The 22,053-nt window shown below is 49.7% G+C and overlaps 1 protein-coding gene across 2 annotated transcripts in view; it reads right to left on the reverse strand.

Moving 5' to 3' along the window:
* The window catches only part of TMEM170A (transmembrane protein 170A), a 37,606-nt gene extending 15,907 nt beyond the window's left edge, over nt 1–21,699 (reverse strand). Inside the window, exons 1-3 of one of the 2 annotated variants that reach the window (XM_084812181.1) lie at nt 21,526–21,699; nt 17,939–18,109; nt 16,773–16,864 (exon numbers count right to left, since the gene is read on the reverse strand). In XM_084812181.1, coding sequence (XP_084668307.1) covers nt 16,773–16,864; nt 17,939–18,109; nt 21,526–21,658 — 396 coding nt within the window. In that variant the 5' untranslated portion in view covers nt 21,659–21,699. Of the gene's footprint in view, nt 1–13,276; nt 16,865–17,938; nt 18,110–21,525 lie in introns of those variants that run through there. The other variant, XM_084812180.1, reaches the window with a different exon arrangement.
* Between the last annotated feature and the right edge of the window lie 354 nt (nt 21,700–22,053).

Raw genomic sequence — 22,053 nt, forward strand, 5'->3', positions numbered from 1 at the left:
TCCACTGGGCATCCCCCCAGCATGGCCACCTTCCCAGTCACCTCTTACAGCTGCAGCAAGGTAGCTCGGGAAGAAATAAACCATCTCCCATTTCCCAGTGCCCTGAGCAATAAGTACAAAGCCGCTAGCATGGCTGACAAGCACTGGGGCACTTAATACTTCTTTAAAGACGTTGCTAATTGTCAAGGATAAGGGACCGTGGTGGCTTAGGGGTTAAGAGGCTGAACTGCAGACTGGAAGGTCGGCAGGTCAGCAGTTCGAGACCCGAGTGCGGCGTGACGGAGTGAGCTCCCGTCTTTAGTCCCAGCTTCTGCCAACCTAGCAGTTCGAAAGCAAGAAATTGCAAGTAGATAAATAGGCACCGCCTCGGCGGGAAAGGTAACAGCGTTCCGTGCACCTCGGTGTTCAGTCATGCCGGCCACATGACCACGGAAGCGTCTTCGGACAGCGCTGGCTCTTCGGCTTAGAAACGGGGATGAGCACCGCACCCTAGAGTCGGACACGACTGGTTGGGGACACCTTTACCTTTTTTAATTGTCAAGGATAACAGGCTGCTTTCCGCCAGAAGATTGGGTCAGGCTGTCATGTCGGATGTAACCACCTGGGATTGTTTGTGATCTAGAGGCTCCTGGGCCCTTTGCCCAAGGCCAGGCGCAGCCCCTGCTCACTAGAAAGTGCCAACAGCTGGAGGTGGTGGGGAGTTCCAGCCTCTCGGATGCCAGGGCGGCCCACCCAGGGACTGAGCCAGTCATTGGCTGAAGCAAAATCGGCCCTGGGTTGCCTGGGCTGGGCTTTAAAAGTGGGCTGAGGTCGAGGCATGGGGTCTCCCTTCATCCTGGTGGTCCTGGACCTGCAGACGGCTGGAAGCTATCCAGGGAGATCCATACTTAGGTATGCTAGGATAGGCCAGGTAGATTTATTATTTATATTATTTATATAGTGAAGTGATTTAGCTTTGTACCCTCTGTGTACCTTGCTACTTCCATTCTACCCTTTCCCTCTACCCCTTTATTTTGATCTTAATAAACCTTTCCCCTTCATGGATCACTGCCTTGTTGTGGCGAAGGGGCTTGCGTAACTCAGTGAAGCCATAAGCTATGCCGTGCAGGGCCACCCAAGACGGACAGGTCATGGCAGAGAGTTCTGACAAAATGTGGTCCACTGGAGAAGGAAATGGCAACCCACTCCAGTATTCTTGCCAAGAAAACCCCATGGAACGTGTCACAAGGCTAAAAGATATGACGCCGGAAGATGAGCCCCTCAGGTCGGAAGGTGTCCAATATGCTACTGGGGAAGAGCAGAGGGTATTTCCAAGTAGCGTCAGAAAGAGTGAAGCGGCTGGGCCAAACCCGAAAGGACACTCAGCTGTGGATGTGTCTGGCGGTGAAAAGAAAATCCGATGCTGTAAAGAACAATATTGTTTAGGAACCTGGAATGTCAGATCAATGAATCAAGGTAAGCTGGAGGTGGTCAAACATGAGATGGCAAGATTGAACATCGACATCTTGGGAATCAGCGAACTAAAATGGACAGGCATGGGCGAATTTAATTCAGGTGACCATCATATCTACTATTGTGGGCAAGAATCCCTTAGAAGAAATGGAGTAGCACTCATAGTCAACAAAAGGGTGGGAAAAGCAGTACTGGGGTACAATCTTAAAAATGATAGAATGATCTCAGTACGAATCCAAGGCAAACCATTCAACATCACAGTAATTCAAGTCTATGCCCCAACCACTGAGGCCGAAGAAGCTGAGGTTGATCGGTTCTATGAAGACCTACAACACCTTCTAGAACTAACACCAAAAAAAGATGTCCTCTTCATCATAGGGGATTGGAATGCTAAAGTAGGAAGTCAAGAAATCACCGGGATAACAGGCAGGCATGGCCTTGGTGTACAAAATGAAGCAGGACAAAAGCTAATCGAGTTTTGCCAAGAGAACATGCTGATCATAGCAAACACTCTTTTCCAACAGCACAAGAGGCGACTCTACACATGGACGTCACCAGATGGTCAATATCGAAATCAGATTGATTATGTCCTTTGCAGCCAAAGATGGAGAAGCTCCATACAGTCAGTCAAAACAAGACCTGGAGCTGACTGTGGCTCAGATCATGAGCTGCTTCTTGCAAAATTTCGGCTTAAATTGAAGAACGTCGGGAAAACCACTAAACCGTTCAGGTATGACCTAAATCATATCCCTGATGAATATACAGTGGAGGTGAGGAATAGATTTCAGGGATTAGACCTGATAGACAGAGTGCCTGAGGAACTATGGACGGAGGTCCGTAACATTGTTCAGGAGGCAGCAACGAAATCCATCCCAAAGAAAAAGAAATGCAAGAAAGCCAAGTGGCTGTCTGATGAGGCTTTACAAGTAGCTCACGAAAGAAGGGAAGCGAAAAGCAAAGGAGAAAGGGGAAGATATACCCAACTGAATGCAGAGTTCCAGAGAATAGCAAGGAGAGACAAGAAGGCCTTCTTAAATGAACAATGCAAAGAAATCGAGGAAAACAACAGAATGGGAAAGACTAGAGATCTCTTCAAGAAAATTGGAGATCTCAAGGGAACGTTTTGTGCAAAGACGGGCATGATAAAGGACAAAGAAGGCAGGGACCTAACAGAAGCAGATGAGATTAAGAAGAGGTGGAAAGAATACACAGAAGAACTATACAGGAAAGATCTGAATGTCCCTGATAGCCATGATAGTGCGGTCACTGAACTTGAGCCGGACATCCTAGAGAGTGAAGTCAAGTGGGCCTTAGGAAGCATTAGTAACAACAAAGCTAGCGGAGATGACAGTATTCCAGCCGAGCTATTTAAAATCCTAAAAGATGATGCTGTTAAAGTGCTGCATTCAATATGCCAACAAATCTGGAACACTCAACAGTGGCCACAAGACTGGAAAAGGTCAGTTTACATTCCAATTCCAAAGAAGGGCAACGCCAAAGAGTGTTCAAACTACCGCACAATTGCGCTCATTTCACATGCCAGCAAGGTGATGCTCAAAATCCTACAAGCTAGGCTTCAGCAGTATGCGAACCGAGAACTACCGGAAGTACAAGCTGGGTTTCGAAGAGGCAGAGGAACTAGAGATCAAATCGCCAACATTCGCTGCATCATGGAGAAAGCAAGAGAATTCCAGAAAAACGTCTATTTCTGCTTCATTGACTACGCTAAAGCCTTTGATTGTGTGGATCACAACAAACTGTGGCAAATTCTTAAAGTGATGGGAGTACCAGACCACCTTACCTGTCTCCTGAGAAACCTGTACGAGGGTCAAGAAGCAACAGTAAGAACCAGACATGGAACAACCGAGTGGTTCAAAATTGGGAAAGGAGTACGACAAGGCTGCATATTGTCACCCTGCTTATTTAACTTATATGCAGAGTACATCATGAGAAATGCCGGGTTGGATGAATCAGAGGTCGGAATTAAGATTGCCGGGAGAATTATCAACAACCTCCGATATGCAGACGATACCACCCTAATGGCAGAAAGCGAAGAGGATCTCAAGAGCCTCTTGTTGAGGGTGAAAGAGGAGAGTGCAAAAGCTGGTTTGAAACTCAACATTAAAAAAACTAAGATCATGGCATCTGGCCCCATCACTTCCTGGCATATAGAAGGGGAAGAAATGGAAGCAGTGACAGATTTTACTTTCTTGGGCTCCAAGATCACCGCAGACGGTGACTGTAGCCATGAAATTAAAAGACGCTTGCTCCTTGGGAGGAAAGCTATGGCAAACCTAGACAGCATAGTAAGAAGCAGAGACATCACCTTGCCGACAAAGGTCCGTCTAATCAAAGCTATGGTTTTCCCAGTAGTAATGTATGGCTGTGAGAGCTGGACTATAAGGAAGGCTGAGCGCCGAAGAATTGATGCTTTCGAACTGTGGTGCTGGAGAAGACTCTTACGAGTCCCCTGGACTGCAAGGAGGTCAAATCAGTCCATCCTAAAGGAAATCAACCCTGAGTGCTCATTGGAAGGACAGATAATGAAGCTGAAGCTCCAATATTTTGGCCACCTAATGCGAAGAGAAAACTCCCTGGAAAAGACCCTGATGCTGGGAAAGACTGAAGGCAAAAGGAGAAGGGGACGGCAGAGGATGAGATGGCTAGATAGCATCACGGATGCAATGAATATGAACTTGAGCACGCTCCGGGAGAGAGTGCAGGACAGGAAGGCCTGGCGTGCTATGGTCCATGGGGTCACGAAGAGTCGGACACGACTGAACGACTGAACAACAACAATAAACCTTTATCCAACCTTTAGCTGGTGTGCTCTCTCTGCATAACCTCAGTGCTAATTTCAGTGCCTCTTGGCTTAAGAGGGTGGCTACTGGGTATTTTGGGGGACTGAAAGGCCAGGTTTGGCCAGTCCTGTTTTGGGGAAGGGGGTCCCGGGATTGGATCCTGGGCGGTCCTCCCTCGCAGGGAGGTTGGGGCCAGTCCCGGCGGCGGGGATCCTCCTTCCTTGACATGGTGGTAGTGGTGGGATAAGACACTGAGGTTATTCAGGTTGGGTTTTGGTATAGAGGGATTTGGAGAGAGTGAAGTGTGAGAGCTTTTGAACTACACGCCAAGGTTTGTTATTTTGCTAGTTAGGAACTATGCAGTTTCCAGCTAGGGCAGGTCTGTGACAGGACCGTAAAGTTTTGTTCCAGCTGCCAAGGCTGGATGCTTTTATCTCCGGACTGGAGGAGAGTGGCAGGCCAACCCCTGTGGCTGTTGCAACGGAGGCTGAAGATTATCGGCCAGGAGAAGGTGGGAGAGCTTGACGCCTGGCCCCGACAGCAGCAGCAGCAGGCAGGAGAGCACGGAAAGTTGGAAGCAGGCCTTGTGGGAAGCTCATGAATGGGAGGAAAGACTGATGATGCTCCAGATCGAAATTCTGGGGCTCCAGTTACGTCTTTTGGAAGAACAACGTCCCTCTGGCTTTCCTGGTGAGACTGTTGCCCTAGCTGGTGACAGAAGTTTTGGGGCTCTGAAAAATGCTGAGTCCCTGGCTGACCAAGCGAGCATAGACTGGCAGCAGGGTTCCTCATGTGTGGCTAATGCACAACGCCCTGGGAATGGGAGGAGTGAACTTGGTTGAAGAAGAATTTGGTGGCTCTCCCCCGGTTGCTAGCTGCGAGAGCTGGAAGGAAATCGGACGCCGTGAAGGACGCTGCTTGAAGTTAGCAAGGGAAGGGCTGCGGCCTTCAACTGCTGGCATTCCCCAGGCTGCGGGTTGTTATGACTACAACGGAATTGGACACCGGCCAAGAGACTGTTTGCAGCTGGCAAAGGGGAGGCAGAGCATAGCCCAGCCCACGGTGAGAGGGAGTATCTGCTCCAAGAAGCCCTTGTCGGCCCCTTGCCAACCCCCTCAGTAGCACCTCTGCCCAAGCCCACGACAGTCGAGACTTTTGACGCTGATGGGAGTGGGGAGAGGGAGCAAAGCGGCATCACTTTTGTTGAGAGCTGCCGGGGAGCTCAGAAGGCTGCTCCTTCGGCGTTGGCGCAACTGCTGCGGGCTGGACGGAGAGAGTGGAGCCACAGGCAGTTCAGGGAGCTGCTGGGGTGTCCAGACACGGGGGCACATGTTACTATAGTTGACGGGAAGTACGTGGAAGAAGATCAGCGGTGGGAAAGGCAAGCTCTCCCTGCAGCTCCTTGTAACTTCCCGGGTCCCGAGTTGGGGCCGGACGGGAGCGTGAGATGTCTCGGTTTGCGAAGGCGCTCCGCCTGGTGCCCCCCCCCCAGTGCCACCGCGGGACTTGACTCATTGCTTAGGCTTGCCTAGATGGAAGCCGGTGCCCACAGCCAAGCTGTCGAACTGCTGGACGAAGCAGGCAGGGGGAGGGAGAAGGAGCGCTGCTCCCCTGAGGGGAGCGGGGCTGCTCCTCCAGCGCCACTGGCTGTGTGGGGAAGGATGGAGCAAGGAGCTGGGGCTTTGCCAGAGGTGGGGCGGGAGTCAAGGACTGAGGAGGAAAGAGAGCCTCTGTCCATAGAGACGGCGCTCAGCCCAACTCCTAACCCTGTTCAAGCCTCCGGGTCTACATTGCAGAAGCACCAAGATGGAGTGGTGTGGGGTGATACGACGGTGCCCCTGGCCCCTCCCGTGCGCCCCTGTAGGGCACTTGGGACTTCTGATCGAGGATTTGCCTTAGGGGACAGTGGGGCAAAGTGGACTCTGCCAAGACAGTTAGCAGTGCCCCAGGTCCTTCGAGAGCAGGCTTCTTGTTTAGCCCAAGAAGCTGCTGGGGGTGGGCAGTTAGGCACAAGCAAGTTTCAGTGCTGGGTGGCCAAAAGTTTTCCTTGGCCCCCAGTGGTTATAGCTGGGGAAAACGTCTGCAAGTTCTGTGATGTGTACCAGAACATGGGCTTTATTTGTGAATGCTTGGGGGCACCGTTCTACCCACTCCCTCTGGTTGAGGTTCCTTCAGAGCGAATAGACACTGACCTGTTAGGTTTTTTCTGGAGCCCCTACCACAGCGAGGGAAAGACTTGCCCCTCTGTTCTATATTACTGTGATGATGCTGGCTACAGCCTTGCTTTTTGTTTGTTCCTGCCTGGGAATGCCCCAGACTAGTGTTTCAAATTGGGGCTCCGGGTTTGTTTTGGGGTTGCTGTCAACAAGGGGGGTGAAAACCTTCCACAGTGCCCCCTCCTATTTTTTGATTGCAGGGTTGGTGGCATGGCTTAGTCAGATGCTGGGCAAGGTAATGCAAGATAACTTCGCCAGGCTTCCTGTAGAGATAGACCTAGGCCTGCAGTTTCTGCTTTTTGCTGAAGAAGACGTGCCTCTAGAGAGTTCAAGTTTGTCCCCCTGCTCAATTGACGCTGGGGAGGGAGCTTTGGGGGCCATTAGATCTGTTAAGGGCCGAAGTTACTTTCCTCTCCTCACTGTTATTCATTCAGCTGTGCCAACTATGGGAATTGGCTAAGGACCATCCTGCTGTGCCCTTTTTCAGGCCTGAGCGAGCCTCCTTGGCTCAGCATTCAGTCCTGATCGAGGACCTTATGTTTTTGGGTTTTTTTATTTTGGCCTGGTAGGCCTCTTTTTGTTGCGTGTTAGGGCAACATGTTTCCTTTAATCCGGAGAAACTCTAGTTATTACCAAGGGCAGTTTTAGTTATAATGTTTTTTTCCCCCTTCCCCTTAGGTTGGTTAAAGAAATAAAATAATTTTTATTGAACTAAGAAGGGGATGATTGTAACTAGTGTGTTCATGAAAAACTGTAATGTTAGTGATTGGTGTATGCCTTGTACATGTTTTTCATTTTTATTGTTGTTTTATTTTTTATTAGTTTTAATTGGTTTACATTTTGGAGTTGAGCTTATTTAGATGAAGGTGGAAAATCTGGGGTACGCACACCGAGATTTCATCTTCCCAAATGGGAGCGTGGCAATGATAACAGGCTGCTTTCCGCCATAAGATCGGGTCAGGCTGTCGTCAGATGTAACCACCTGGGATTGTTTGTAATCTAGAGGCTCCTGGGCCCTTTGCCCAAGGCCAGGCGCAGCCCCTGCTCACTAGAAAGTGCCAACAGCTGGAGGTGGTGGGGAGTTCCAGCCTCTCGGATGCCAGGGCGGCCCACCCAGGGACTGAGCCAGTCATTGGCTGAAGCAAAATCGGCCCTGGGTTGCCAGGGCCGGGCTTTAAAAGTGGGCTGAGGTCGAGGCATGGGGTCTCCCTTCATTTTGTCTTTTGTAGCTGGAGAACCTGTTCATGGCTGTCAACGTGCACTGGAAGTTGACGGTCCAGAAGAGACTACTTGTCCTATCTGGGTTCAGCATCTCTCAGCTAGTCCTTCCATAGATGAGAATGGGTACAGTTTCTTTGGAAATAGGTGCTGTCCGTGGCCCTGCAAAGATTCTGTAGTGACTCACACTTATTCTGGGGGTAGCAAGCAATCGCACACGACTTACTACAAGGACCAGAAGCATTTGTTTCAGCACATATGGACACGGGAGCGCTGCCCTGTCCTGACTCAGACCACTGGTCCCTCTAACTCTGGTGCAGAACCTTTTTCGGCCCGCAGGCCAAATTTCATTTTGGAGATGCTCTTGGGGGGCACGATCCAGCAGGGGGCACGCCTGAAGGCAAAAGGAGCGGGGCCCAAGATCCCAGCATATTTTAGCTAGAAGCTCTTCCTGCCAGGAACTAAGCCCTAGGAGAGGCATTTCAACTTTTAGAAGCGGGGGAAACTGCAGGAAAACCCTGAACAATTGGTGGTTGGAGGAAAGGGGGTGGGGCCAGATCCGGACCCTGGGCGGGCTGGATCTGGACTCTGGGCCTCATGTTCTGCACCCTGCTGTAGCTCACTGTTGTCTACATTGACTGGCAGTGGCTTTCTTGGGTTTCAAACAGGAGTCCCTCCCAGCTCAACCTGGAGATGCCTGGGATCGAACCCAGGTGCCTCTGCATGCAAAGCAGGGGCTCTCCCACTGAGCCACAGCCCCTCTTTGTGTTTCTTATCCCTACAGTTTAGCTGTACAGTGTGTCCGTCCACCTTGCTTCCCCGGTTGTTTTATTTATCTCTCTTCCATCAGTTCTTGCCAGCCATATACAGTCATGTGAAAAAGAAAGTACACCCGCTTTGAGTTCTATGGTTTTACGTATCAGGACATAATAAAAATCATCTGGTCCTTAGCAGGTCTTAAAATTAGGTAAATACAACCTCAAATGAACAACAGCACATGACATATTACACCGTGTTATCGTTTATTTTACAGAAATAAAGCCAAAATGGAGAAGCCATGTGTGAAAAACTAAGAACACCCTTACTGCTTCCATGGGTATGAAGAGGCCAAGTATCAGCCAAGTGCTGCTAATCAAATGCCCTTGATTAATTGATCATCAGCAAGTGTGACCACCTCTATAAAATCTGAAGTCTCAGGAGTTTGCTGGTCTTGAGCATTCAGGTGTGTGTTAACACAATGCCAAAGAGTAAAGACATCAGCAGTGATCTTAGAGAAGCCATTGTTGCTGCCCATCAATCTGGGAAGGGTTATAAGGCCATTTCCAAACAATTTAAAGTCCATAAAGTGAGGAAGATCATTCACAAGCGGAAAACATTCAAAACAGTTGCCAATCTGTCCAGGAGTGGACGTCCCAGCAAATTCACCCCAAGGGCAGACTGTGCAATGCTCAGAGAAACTGCAAAACATCCAAGAGTTACATCTCAGACTCTACACCTCAGCATGTTAAATGTTGAAGTTCATGACAGTACAATTAGAAAAAGACTGAACAAGTATGGCTTGTTTGGAAGGGTTGCCAGGAGAAAGCCTCTTCTCTAAAAAAAACATGGCAGCATGGCTTAGGTTTGCAAAGTTGCATCTGAACAAATCACAAGACTTCTCGAACAATGTCCTTTGGGCAGACGAGACCAAAGTGGAGATATTTGGCCATAATGCACAGCGTCACGTTTGGCGAAAACCAAACAGCATATCAGCACAAACATCTCATACCAACTGTCAAGCACGGTGGTGGAGGGTTGATGATTTGGGCTTGTTTTGCAGCCACAGGACCTGGGCACCTTGCAGTCATTGAGTTGACCATGACCTCCTCTGTATACCAAAGTATTCTAGAGTCAAATGTGAGGCCATCTGTCCGACAGCTAAAGCTTGGCCGAAATTGGGTCATGCAACAGGACAATGATCCTGAGCACACCAGCAAATCTACAACAGAATGGCTGAAGAAGAAAAGAATCAAGGTGTTTTAATGGCTCAGTCAAAGTCCCGACCTCAACCTGATTGAAATGCTGTGGCGGGACCTTACGAGAGCTGTACATAAACAAATGCCCGCAAACCTCGATGAACTGAAGCAATGTTGTAAAGAAGAGTGGGCCAAAATTCCTCCACAATGATGTGAGAGACTGATAACGTCATACAGAAAACGATTACTTCAAGTTATTGCTGCTAAAGGTGGTTCTACAAGCTACTGAATCATAAGGTGTACTTAGTTTTTCACACACAGCTTCTCCGTTTTGGCTTTATTTCTGTAAAATACATAATGACACAGTGAAATATGTCATGTGTTGTTGTTCATCTGAGGTTGTATTTACCTAATTTTAAGACCTGCTAAGGACCAGATGATTTTTATTATGTCCTGATATGTAAAACCATAGAACTCAAAGAGGGTGTACTTTTTCACATGACTGTATATCTATATCTGGCTGGCTGGCTGGCAAGAACTGATGGAAGACCAGGGCAGGTTAAGAACTGCACATGATGTGTTTCCTGGAGTGCACCGGTGCTGTCTTCAGTGCCGACTCCAGGTTTCGAGGGCCCTGGGGCAAGGCCCCCTCCATGGGCCCCCTCCCCCCATGACTCTCCCTTCTCACCGCCATTGCCACCAGCTGCTACTTCTCTTTCTCATCATTTCTACCACTTGCTTGCTGGGCAGGCGGAGCGCCGGGCAGTGGCCTCTCCTGCTCACCGCCACTCTTGTCTGGGCCAAAGCAAGAGGCAGGTGAACGAGCAGGTTGCTGTGGTGAAAAGGAGGAGCAAGTCCAAGGGCTTCTTGTCAGTGGGTCCCTGTTGGGGGGTGGGCCCTTGACAGGTGCCTGACCATGCCTACCGTTAATGCTGGACCGGAGATGTAAAGATTGCCGCTAGAGGCACGCACAGTACTTTTAACCCACCTTACCCACCTTTCCCACCAGGGCTGGGACTACACAAATTGGGAGTAACCCTCAGTCCTCACACGGTCACCCGGGACAGATTTTGCCTCCAGCCACTCTTGCCCACAAAGGAAGATCCAACAGCTGTTTTTCCAAGCAGCACTAGATGTATTTGTCAGGCTTCAGCCGCTAGCGGGTTCCTGCGTTGTGCCTCCTCCTGGTTCCTTCACCAGGGCGCAGGTCTGCCCTGCTGATCTGCCGCTTGACTGCTTTGCTCCTCAGAGAGGCTGGAAAGCGCCTTGGGGATTCAACACATGCTTCCCTTCACTGTCACTTCTGCCTGCGTTAGGCAAAGATTTTGTTTTTAAAGAAGAAAAAAAGTTCTGCCATGAGGACAGAAAATCTGGCCACTTGGGTGTGTGGAATGGGTTGGGGGAGGCACCAGCTGTTGCCAAACACACTGAGTGGCATTGAAGGGCAGAAGCACCTATAATATATAGCAAAATCGCGGGGGGGGGGTGTTGCTGCTACAGCACTGGCAAATTCAGTAGCAGTTGCCCACCTCTGATCTAGATGTTGATGTTTACTTCTTCTGAGCCACTTTAAGCACAATTATGGGAAAGTGGCAAAAAAATTGAACTTAATAACTGTTATAAAACAGCAAAGCTGGCTATCGGATTATGGGAGTTGTATTCCAATACACATCTGGAAGGCACCAGGTTGGGCAAAGCTGTTAGAAGAACTGGGAGCAAAGGCTAGAAAAGATGCCTAGGGTCCAACCTTCTAAAAGGCTGGATAAGTAGATCCCACTTATAAGAAAACCGGCACTGGGGTAGTTCCAGAGGAGGTGTTTATCTCGCTATCCCCCTGCCTCATTCACGAAATGTTATGGGGGTCCAGATGTTGCCCTCCTTTTGTAGCCCTCCTGTGTGTTCCCACCATTTCTGTCCTTTTCTTTCCACAAAAGATCCATTAAGGAGGAAAGGGTGGAATAGCTGCACCACATCTTTTGACTGGAGGTGCTAGGGGCCCTCTGTCTGGAAGCACCCTTGCCTTGCCAAGGAATAGGCTATGTAGATTACAGAGATGGGGGGCCCACGTGGACGGAGTATGATGGATGCAAGCATATGGGTCATGTGCGGATGGGAGAGGCCCTAATCAGCGCCTTTCTGGCCACTTGGCTGAAGAAGGCTGAATCTCACATACCGATTCAAGCAATGCTGCCAAGCCCCTCTCTAGCACAGGGGCATTGAACCTCTTTCAGCCCGAGGGCCAAATTCCGTTTCGAGGCTCTTGGGGGCTGCAATGGAGTGATGAGCGGAGCCAAGGGCAGAAGGGGGCAGGGCCAAAATACCAAAAATGCTGATGTAATTTAGCTTAAAGCTCTTACTGCCAGGAACAAAACCTCAGGAGACGCATTTCAAGGACTGGCGGTTAGGGGAAAGGGGTGTGGCGCTCTGGGGAACTCCGGAGGGCCAGACTGGGGCCCCAGGCAGGCTGGATTTGGTCCATGGGCCTGACGTTCAGCACCCGTGCTCTAGTACATGGCCCTGTACGTTGTGCTCCTTGTCCCATCCCACATTTGTTCTAACCGCAAATCTTTCTTGGATGGTACCTCGTCTATCCCCAATTCTGTTTTCACCCAGCCTGGGTGGACCGCAGCACACAGGATGCCGCCGTCCTTGTACTCCAGTGTCTGGCACCATGTGAGCATACTGAGTGCTGCCTGAGGAAAGAGTCAGAAGAAGGATCGTGGAAATTAAGGAGACTCTGGATGTACAACCTTCAGAAGACCCCTTAGGCAGAGGTACAAACATTGGAGGGCTGGTGGCTCTGATGTCAGTGGGGCAGTGAACCCACTCCAGGTTTCAGTGACATCAGAGCCACCTTGGAGAGCTTCTTTCAAGTTCTGACGGAAACCCCGAGCAGATTCACCTGGCCCACTGACATCAGAGCCACCGTCCTCCACTGGGTTCAACCTGGGCGCAGCTGAGATGCTCTGATAAGAGACTTTCCAGTTACTGCTATGGTAACGCAGGGGTGAAGGACCTCAGCCCCCTGAGCGAAATATGTCCCTCCCCAGGATTCCCCAGAGGGCCGCTCTCCTTCTGGCCCCACCCCCTTTCCCCCTAAACAGCCATCATTTGGTGGTTTCCCAGGTTTGAGGCAGGGTTTCTCCTCATTCTAAAAGGCAGAAGTGCCCCTCCTGAGGCTTAGTTACTGGGAGGGAGCGCTTTATTTATATTTATTTATTACATTTCTATCCCATCTTTTTTTCCTTTGCAAGGAACCCATGGGGGCTTACATAGTCCTCTCCATTTCATCCTCACAACAACCCTGTGAGGTAGGTTAGGCTGACAGTCTGTGATTGGCCCAAAGTCACCCAGCGAGCTTCACAGCCGATTGGGGACTGGAACTAAAACTCGGATCTCCGGAGTCCCAGTCCAACACTCTAACCACTCCACCACGCTGCCTCTCTTGAGCTAAATATGCTTGTATTTGGGGGGGGGTGGCCCCAGCCCTTTTGGCTTCAGCCTTGTCCACCACGTGAGTGCGGCCGCCCAAAACTGAATTTGGCGCTTGGGCTGAAAGAGATTCAACGCCCCTGGTGTAGCCTTTGGGCTATGAACAGGTTCTCCAGCTACAGAAGACAAACCACTCTTTGTTCACAAGGATCAGTAGGGATTTTATTAGCGAAAATACCAACGCTGGAATCAGCAGTGTCAGTAGAAAAACAAAAACTGGTCAGCAGCAGTCCTGTTATCCTTGCATACAAAGTTTTGTTCACATTTGCAGCAGCAGATAGTGGAATACAAAGCTTGAGAAACCACCTAGATACGGCCACTGTCCCTTCTCTCCATCTCATGCAAGAAGGGCTCATATTCACAGTTCCTGGGTGGAGATCATTGCAGAGAAGGGTTCTTTGAACTGCCACCCTTAAATGGACCTCGCACCTTGGAGGAGTGCATAACAGTGAACTGCACCTTTGCAGTCACAGGAATGATCTTCTCTGCGGCCCCACTATGATTCAACAGGTTTACCTTCTGCAACTGTCAACATTTGGTAAGTATTTTGGCAACAGGATATGCTATCCTGCTATTTCATTTGAACTGGTAAAAAGTGGGATCCTGGAAGCTTTCTCGGGTTTTACTAAGGCCGCTGCTTCCCTGTCATCATGGGGCTACAAATCTGAGGGCACAATCCTATGCATGTTTAGACAGAAAAAACGGTCTGCAACTCCCAGCATTCCCCAGCGAGTATGGCTAGCTGGGGAATGCTGGGACTTGTAGGCCTTTTCTCTGTCTAAACATGCACAGGATTGTGCCCTAATTATACTTACTGACAAGCTACTTGGCTACACCCATTGCTCAGGGGTGGGTGACTTGTGGCCTCAAGATGTTTTGGCTTACAACTCCCAGCAGCCCCAGCCAGCGTAGCTAATAGTGAAGGATCGTGAGATGTAAGCCAAAACATCTGGAGGGCCACAAGTTGCCCAGCCCTGCCTTAAGCTGATGGGGAACGACTTTTATGCCCACACAGGTTGTGGCTGAAACACCTAGGGGAAAAACAACGGATTTGATCATGGGGAGGGGGGAGTGTAGGAAAGAAAAAGAGAAGGAGAACTACCCCTGACCCCATTCTTGGCTCAACAAGGAGTTACAAAATCAAGCAATACCAAAATCAAAGAACAGAAGGTCAGAGGAAAAATAAAAATACTGTAACAACATTTTCCCAATCTGGGGAAGGTAAAAGTGACAAGTTACAGCTATAAAGTCCCCCACCAACCCTAAGGCATGGAAAGCCACAGCCAAGCAGTTGGAAATATCGTGATGCAAACGGCGCACTCAACAGATTCATCCTGATTGCCACGTATAAATCTTCCTAACTAGTTCTCTGCTGCCACATTTTAAGCCTAAATCATTCACAATGTTTGGAGCTTTTCCTATTTGAGGATGGTTGCCAGACCGATCACTGGACCCCAGCTCTGTAATGGTGGCTGAACAGGAAGAAATGGTGTGGCTGCACTGGTGGCTGAACAGGAGAAAACAGAGAGGGCGCGCTGTACAAAAAGATGCATTTTGCTAAGCGGAAGTTGGGTCTGATCTTTTAAAGTCTATTGGACAGCAATATGTAGAGCCAATTTAAATATTTAGGGAAACTTCACCACAGAATGCATGTGGGGAAAGTTTGTTTCAAAGCACCCCACGACAAAGCCTCCGCGCGTGGGAGTTTCGAGCCAAGTCTGGGTGGGAGAGTCCCCATGTCTGGATGTAGACAGCAGAGATATTTTAAAACAACTAATTCCCATTTTTGTATTCAGAGGGTGGAATCCAATGTCGTGCAAGTGGGCTCTCTCCTTCCTGCTCCCCCCAAAATCTGCTCCGGGGGTACACCAGCCCACCAGAGCAGATTTTGAGGATACATCGTGGACTGCAGGGGAGGGGAAATGAATCGCCCCCTCCCTGTTCCATTAACAAAAGCAACGGTGTCAGCAATGGATTCCACCTTGAGACTGCAGAGTCCCATGAGAGGCTTGCACCACATCTCCCCATCCCCCAAAACAGCTCAATTGACTCCGTCGTAGTCTCAAGAGAGAACACATCAGGGATTTGTCTTTTCCTGGCAGGCTGGTGAACCAGGAACCTCTGGAGGCAGCATTTCTAACTTCGCAGAGAGCGGGTCAGGAATCTGCTCCGGGTGGCACTTAAGGAGGACAACAGGCCAATAAGGGTTGCAAGACTGGTCCCCGGAGGAGGGGCAAGCTGCCCAGGCACTTGTGGGGCTCCAGAAGCGATCCAAGCCCTTAGTGGGGAGATCCATCTGCAGGACACCTAGTGCTCCTACACACACACACGATCAAAAATACAGGCCTGATATAGATATATATAATTTTACAACAAACAAGATTAAGACAACGGTTGATCACAACACTCCTCACGCAGGACAAGCGTTCAAAATACTTCACAGAGAATCTGAACAATCGAAAAACAGTGGGCCTTGTTTACGAAGCAGCGCCCCAGGGTTTAGGGACTAATTATTGTAGCATTTGCTCCATTTTTCTTGCAAACAAAGGACACAGTGACCACCTGCACGTTTCAGTGGAACTGCACTTCAAACCCATCCCATGTATATGAGGTAGCAATGGAGAATTGTCCGTTTCACTCAGCCTTCGCTGCAGCCCAAACACAGAACTAGAATCCAAGATGTTTCGTGCCAGAAGGAGCAGTCTGACATGATCTCTTTTACAGCTTCCGGTCCACATTCTTCCCCATGGAAGGGCTTAAGTTCATTAAAGTGCATCTCCCTTGCAAGGGATCAGACTTAACAGTGAAGTTTCTTCGGTGGAACCATCCTAGGATGGAATCCATCAAGGATATTTTCAGGGAATGTAAGACAGCCTCAGTATCGCATTTGTTCATTCAGTTCAAACTCCCCACACCCCATTAAAAAAAAAAAAAATTAAGAGAAAAGAGGAACATCCAGCTTGGCACTTAAGGTTACAAAAATGTTACAAAATAGAAACACAGAATTGGCTTCAGTTTCAGCCAGAGAGACTGAATGCTTGTTCAACAGCAACGGAGGATGGGAATGTTTCCAGGCCAAGGAGCCTGGCAGTGCTCGAGCAATATTTAAACCTTCCCTCTACATCCACCTCTCTCTCTCTGTCTCACACACATGCACACACCTCCCTCATATTGTTTGACCATAAGAGAATCAATCCAGCTATTCTGCCTCTCATGCAGTTAGAGAGCAACCATGATAGAGCTAAAACAGCCTTCCCCAACCTGGCCCCCTTCAGATGGGTTGGACTACAACTCCCAGGAAGGCGCCAGGTCAAGGAAGGCTGAGTAAGAATGACATGGGCGTACAGCAACGGCTTTCTCCTGGATCTTTGGCTTTCTGTTCGCACACTCCGGGCACTCCAGACTGCCAGAGACGACTGTTGGGAGGAAATCTGCTTTAATCCACTGGGAAGTTCTCCTGAGCAAGCCTCGTCTCACTTTCCCTTCAATAGGGCTTCCACAGCAGATCTCCCCAGCAGATCGTGCCCGCTGACCTCTTCGCCCCGGAATCCTGCACTATGCCACGTCGTCCCGGTTGGCTTCCCAATGCTGAGGTGAGGCTAAAGAGTGGCTAAAACCCGTAAGAAGGAAATGATCACCACACAGAATGTCTGTCCCACTCCCAACGTCAGGGCCTCGAAAGGGATCATCTCTTTCCCAGCAGCTCTGTAGACACCAGCAATCGCAGCACCTGTACAGGTAGGGAGGAAAAAAGCCATCTTCGCATGCTGGTTGCTAATCACTCATTGTCTCACATGATAATACACAACATCAAAGCTGAAGATCCAGTTCCATTAACTTTTCCGATGGCTTAGGCCAGTGGTCAAAAACATAAAATCAACAAGCTGGATCAAACTAGTGTAGCATTTTTACTTTTACATTTTTCAAACTCTGCTCTTTCTCCAAGGACCTTGGGGCAGCATATGCCGTCCCCGTCCCCGTCCCCTGCTCCCTTTTTATCCTCCCAACAACCCTGGGAGAGGTTAGGCTGAGAGAGGGAGGGAGAGAGAGAACAAGAGAGGGGAGTAAAGGGCCCAAGGTCACCCAGTGAGTTTCATGACTGAGGATTGTATCCAATGTTAGTCTACAACTTAAATCCCATCCACTTCAATGGGTCAACTCTAAGTAAAACTAACATTGGATACAGGCGGTGGCGGGGGGGGGGTTAACGTGGATCGTCCCAGTCCTAGGAGTAACAACTACAGCATGCTGGCAAGTATGAATCCCAAAAGGGACATCAGAAGGCAGGACATGGACATAGAGCGATCTGTGGTCCTTAACCCTCAGTGTAGGGTAGTCAGAGATGGAGATCCTCAGGGAGCCTGGTGGTTGCACTTCTGGCTCTCAGAGACTGGAACCTGGCACTCAATGGGAAAATGAGCAGGGGAAGTGATGGGAGGGAGGGGAACACTTAAGCCTTTGCGCTGCTCACTGCTGCTGGCCACCTGACAGACATCTGGTATCAGAGGTGGGTTGAGTGAAAAGTAGCCAGGGGGTGGGTTTGTAGTGGACAAGCAGCCATTGGGGGATCAAGAGCACAGACCTCCCCGCCTGCCATTTCTCTGCTGTAAATGCTCTCCCATCTATATTTTACGCCCTAGAGGCAAACATGAGACTGAGGATGCTACACTGGTTGCCCAACATTCATTTGCACCCACAAAGTGCCGGCCTGTCGCTTTGACCATTCCTGGGCGTGCAAGGAAGGAGATCACCCCAGCAGCATCCCAGATGGCAAGCAGGTACACGTTCCAAGCAGCCAACCTACTTGTGAGGATCCCGGCGGCTATTGGCCCCATGATGCCCATCAGCAGGATGCTCACCGACATGAACCTGCCATATTTGTGCCGCCGGAGGGTGAAGAGTGCCAGCAGCCCAGCAGGAATGTGGAAAAAGAGGGAGGACACCACTGCCCACAGGAAGACGCCATACCACATTTCTGTTATATGAGAGAGAGAGAGAGAGAGAGAGAGAGAGGAGGGAGGGGAGGAGAGGAGGCTGAGAGACAGGGCCCCAGGTCACTTCGACTAACAGGCCCACAGAGGCCGATGCACCCCCAGTGATGATCAAGCCCCCACTGCACTTGGGCCTATTCAAGGCCAGAGCATGTCTGGAGTGCATTACAAGCAACTGAGATTAGATGTGGCCCTAAAACTGCCTTGTGGGAAAATACCACCTATACTCCAAACACTGACAACAGCCCCCTCCCCACTATGTCATGACGCAGCATGAATTGGGGTTCTGACATGCTAAGGGTCAAACCATGGCATAGAAGAAGCGATGCCATCCACTTCAAGGTCATGCGGGGAGTGGGGGAGAGGAGGTTTTAGCCTCCTCCCTCTTCCAGAGACCCCAATTGACAGGGAGGGACATTTGGCAGCAGGACATGGGGGCTACACAACAGGCATCCATGTGGCCTGTGAGTTCTGCACCACTGATTTAATGTCTAGCAATCAGAAGGACAGAGCACAGGGACAGGAGCTGACCTATGAAAATCCTCCCGCCCGCCTGCTGGTATTAATCCTGGGAGGGGGGTTTCCCTAGGCACAAATGCAGGCTTCCCTGCTAAGATAGTGCCAGCTTGTGGGGGGAGGAGATTTTTATTGGGACCATGATATGGGAGTTAAGGGTTCAATGTTCCTTCCTTTGTACTGCAGTTATCTAGGAAAATAGTCCGTAGACATGCTAAATGCACTCACGCTTTTACCACTACACTTAATTTGGCAGTAAGTCATTGAAAAACAGTAATTAAAATTACAAGTCTACCTTCCTGTATTTTGGGATGCAGCAACTCTAAGCAACACATGCCAGAACTCTTTTCTTTTTTCTTTTGCAGAATCCCTGTGGTCTACCAACATGCTCTGAATTGAGAAATTCTGTCAGAGTGTAGATAATTTGCGTGAAGTGATCCCGAGCATGCCCTCTTGCTGAAGAACAAAACATGCCTTGCTCAACCAAACCAAGGTCTACCTGGCCCAACATTCTTTGCATAAATTGCAACTGGCATCACATGGGTCCACCAGAGGCCTGCCCAAGCCAGCGCTAGGCAGCACCCTTTTGTCTTACTCTCCTTTGCCATTTCCTGTGTCTAGGACTCTGCTCTTAGGAGGCACTGACACACACGGATCCTTCACTACCCGCAAGCCTTCCAGCTTCAGGTGGCTACAGAATCAGTTCACCTGACCAGAACAATTTGCCTGACCAGCTATCCCAATTGGGGCAGGGCCTGGTTCAACGAAGACTCCTCTGGAGATGCAGCTGCTGTCCCAGGGTTTGGGGGGCTCAGCTGCAGAACCTGTTTTCAAGATCAGAATGGTGGACTATCCTCCCTGGACAATGGTCTGGAAAGGCATAATAGAAATGCACTCTTCATCCCGGAGTGCAGGACACGAAATAATGGGTTCAAGTTATAGGAAGCCAGATTCTGGCTGAACATCAGGAACAACTTCCTGACTGTTAGAGCAATACAAGAATGGAACCCATTCCCTAGGGAGGTGGCGGGCTCTCGCACACCGGAGGCATTCAAGACGAGGCTGGACAGCCACCTGTCAGGGATGCTTTCACTTGGATTCCTGCATTGAGCAGAGGTTGGACTCGAGGGTCTTATAGGCCCCTTCCAACCCTACTATTCTATGATTCTATGAAATGTTTCAAACAATCAAAACAAAGTGCCTCTGAGCATCTACAGAATGTTTTCCTCTCAACACTGAGTAATCATGGAAAAATCCACCTAGGATCATCTGCCTGATCCTATACAACATGCTTGCTTGTAAGTAAGTCCCACTGAGTTCAATAGGGCTTTTCCCCAGATATGTTGCAAAGGACTGCAGATTGAAGCTGGAATCCTATGCACACTTACCTAGGTGTAAGCCCCACTGAACACAGTGGAACTTTTTTCTGAGTAAACATGGATAGCATTATGCTGTTGACCACTTTTTAAAAGTACCCTGAGTGTGTGACAAGGTGTTAAATATGCAATATAACTTGCCTTAAAGCTGCCATTACTCCCTTAAAAAAAAAAAATCTATGCCACAAATCCATGAAAGTGGACTTAAAGCAGTTTACATTGAGGCTTTAGAAACAAGGGGAAAGACCATTTCTAAGGTCTAGCGCCTGCAAAAGAAGGTTAGGTTATCTTGTTTAGAATTCAAAACAAATACAGGTTAAACAATCTCAAGTCCATGCCCTCCGAAAACACTACCATCCTGGGAGTTGGGATATGCAGTCTGATCCTGAGCAGGTCTACTTGGAAATAAGTCATACTCCTAGGTAAGTGTGTGAAGGAGGATTGCAGCCCTGGAAGAACCAAACTGGAATGCAAGGGCTCAACCACACAACATGCAAAAGAAACACTAAGGGCGTAATCCTATGCATGTTTAGACAGATGCATGTTTAGACATGCTGGCTGGGAAATGCCGGGAGTTGTAGGACTTTTTTCTGTCTAAACATGCATAGGATTGCATCCTGAAAGATGCAGAGGCTAGTCACTGTTGGCACTGCAAGGAGCTCCAATGATGCCCTAATTCCTAGATTATGGGGGTGTTGGAAGACAGCACCTGCCTGGCAAAAATGGCCTTTGAATATAATTGTATTAGCTGCTTTTTAGTGCTTTGTCTACTTTGACCCGAGTGAGTACAAAGTGCAACTTTCCACAGTAAAAACAATGAAGAGTGTTACAACATTTTAAAGAGTAACGATACAAATTGTATTGTAACAAAAATCTCCCACTTCCTTCTTCACTTCTCCTGGCTTATCGTTATTATTTTTACTCTTACACTCCCAATAATAATAATAATAATAATAATTTATATCCTGCCTTTCTGTGACAACAGAAACATCCTAGGCAGCTTATGCCCAAATTTTACAGCCAATCAGCCAATGTGAAAACAAAAACAGGAGCAGCAGATAAAAAGTAGTAATCGCATACATGGACCCCAGGTAAAATAAAACGAGGCCAAAGGCCAGCAGAAACTAAAGGCCTTTATGCAGCAGCGACGGTGACCATTCCAGGCATCCAGCCATTTAGGCCAGCCTTCCCCAACCTGGTGCCCTCCAGATGTCTCGGACTACACCTCCCATCAACCTCAGCCAGCATGGCCACTAGTCAGGAACCCTGGGAGTTGTAGTCCCAAGCAGCTGGTTTCTCCCGAGCCGGGCTGCCCCAGCTGGTGCCCGCCAGAGGAGTTGGGACTGCAACTCCCGTCGTCCCGCAGGAGGCTGCGGCCATTAGTCCACCCGGCTCAGCAACCGGCCTCCACTTCGCTTCTTCACGCCAGCGCCCCTCTCACAAGTGGGATCTGGCGGGAGGCGATGCGAGCATGTGCAGAGCGCAGAGCCCCCTCGCCGGCGCCCTACCTGGGAAGTGGCAGAGCGCGGTGGGGCAGGCGGCTCCGGTGACGTTGCCCGGGCGCGGCACCAGGCGCAGGCTCAGGATCTGCTGCAGGAGCCCGCCCGCGTCGCCCGGAGCCGAGCCGCCGCCGCCCGCCATGCCGCCGCCGCCGCCATCAACGTCCCCGCCGCCGGCGCCATAGAGCGGAGCAGGCGGAGCGGCGCCCGGCCGGAACTTCCGGGAAGCCTCGGCGAGCCCGCCCTGCGGGAGCCCCCGTCTTCGCCAGCGTCGCTCTAGGCTCACGCGTCTCCGTGCCGGAATCCCTCTCTCCTGTGTAGGCCGCGGAGAATCCCGTCCATTTATTTTGTACCCACATGACCACTTGCATCCTAAGTTCTGTATATTTTATATAAGTTATTCAATGCAAGCAACATATTTGAGGCATATTTTAGTGTCCATAAAGTCTCGGCTTATCGTTGACGTGTGGCGGCTCTGACAGCTTATCTCTATGGGTGGCGACCCAGTTCAGCTTAGTCCCGGAAGTGGAAACAGAG

The sequence above is a fragment of the Heloderma suspectum genome, chromosome 8, assembly GCF_057233095.1.
Source record: "Heloderma suspectum isolate Gila_16-S chromosome 8, 16-S_ref, whole genome shotgun sequence".
In the NCBI taxonomy this organism is placed as follows: domain Eukaryota; kingdom Metazoa; phylum Chordata; class Lepidosauria; order Squamata; family Helodermatidae; genus Heloderma; species Heloderma suspectum.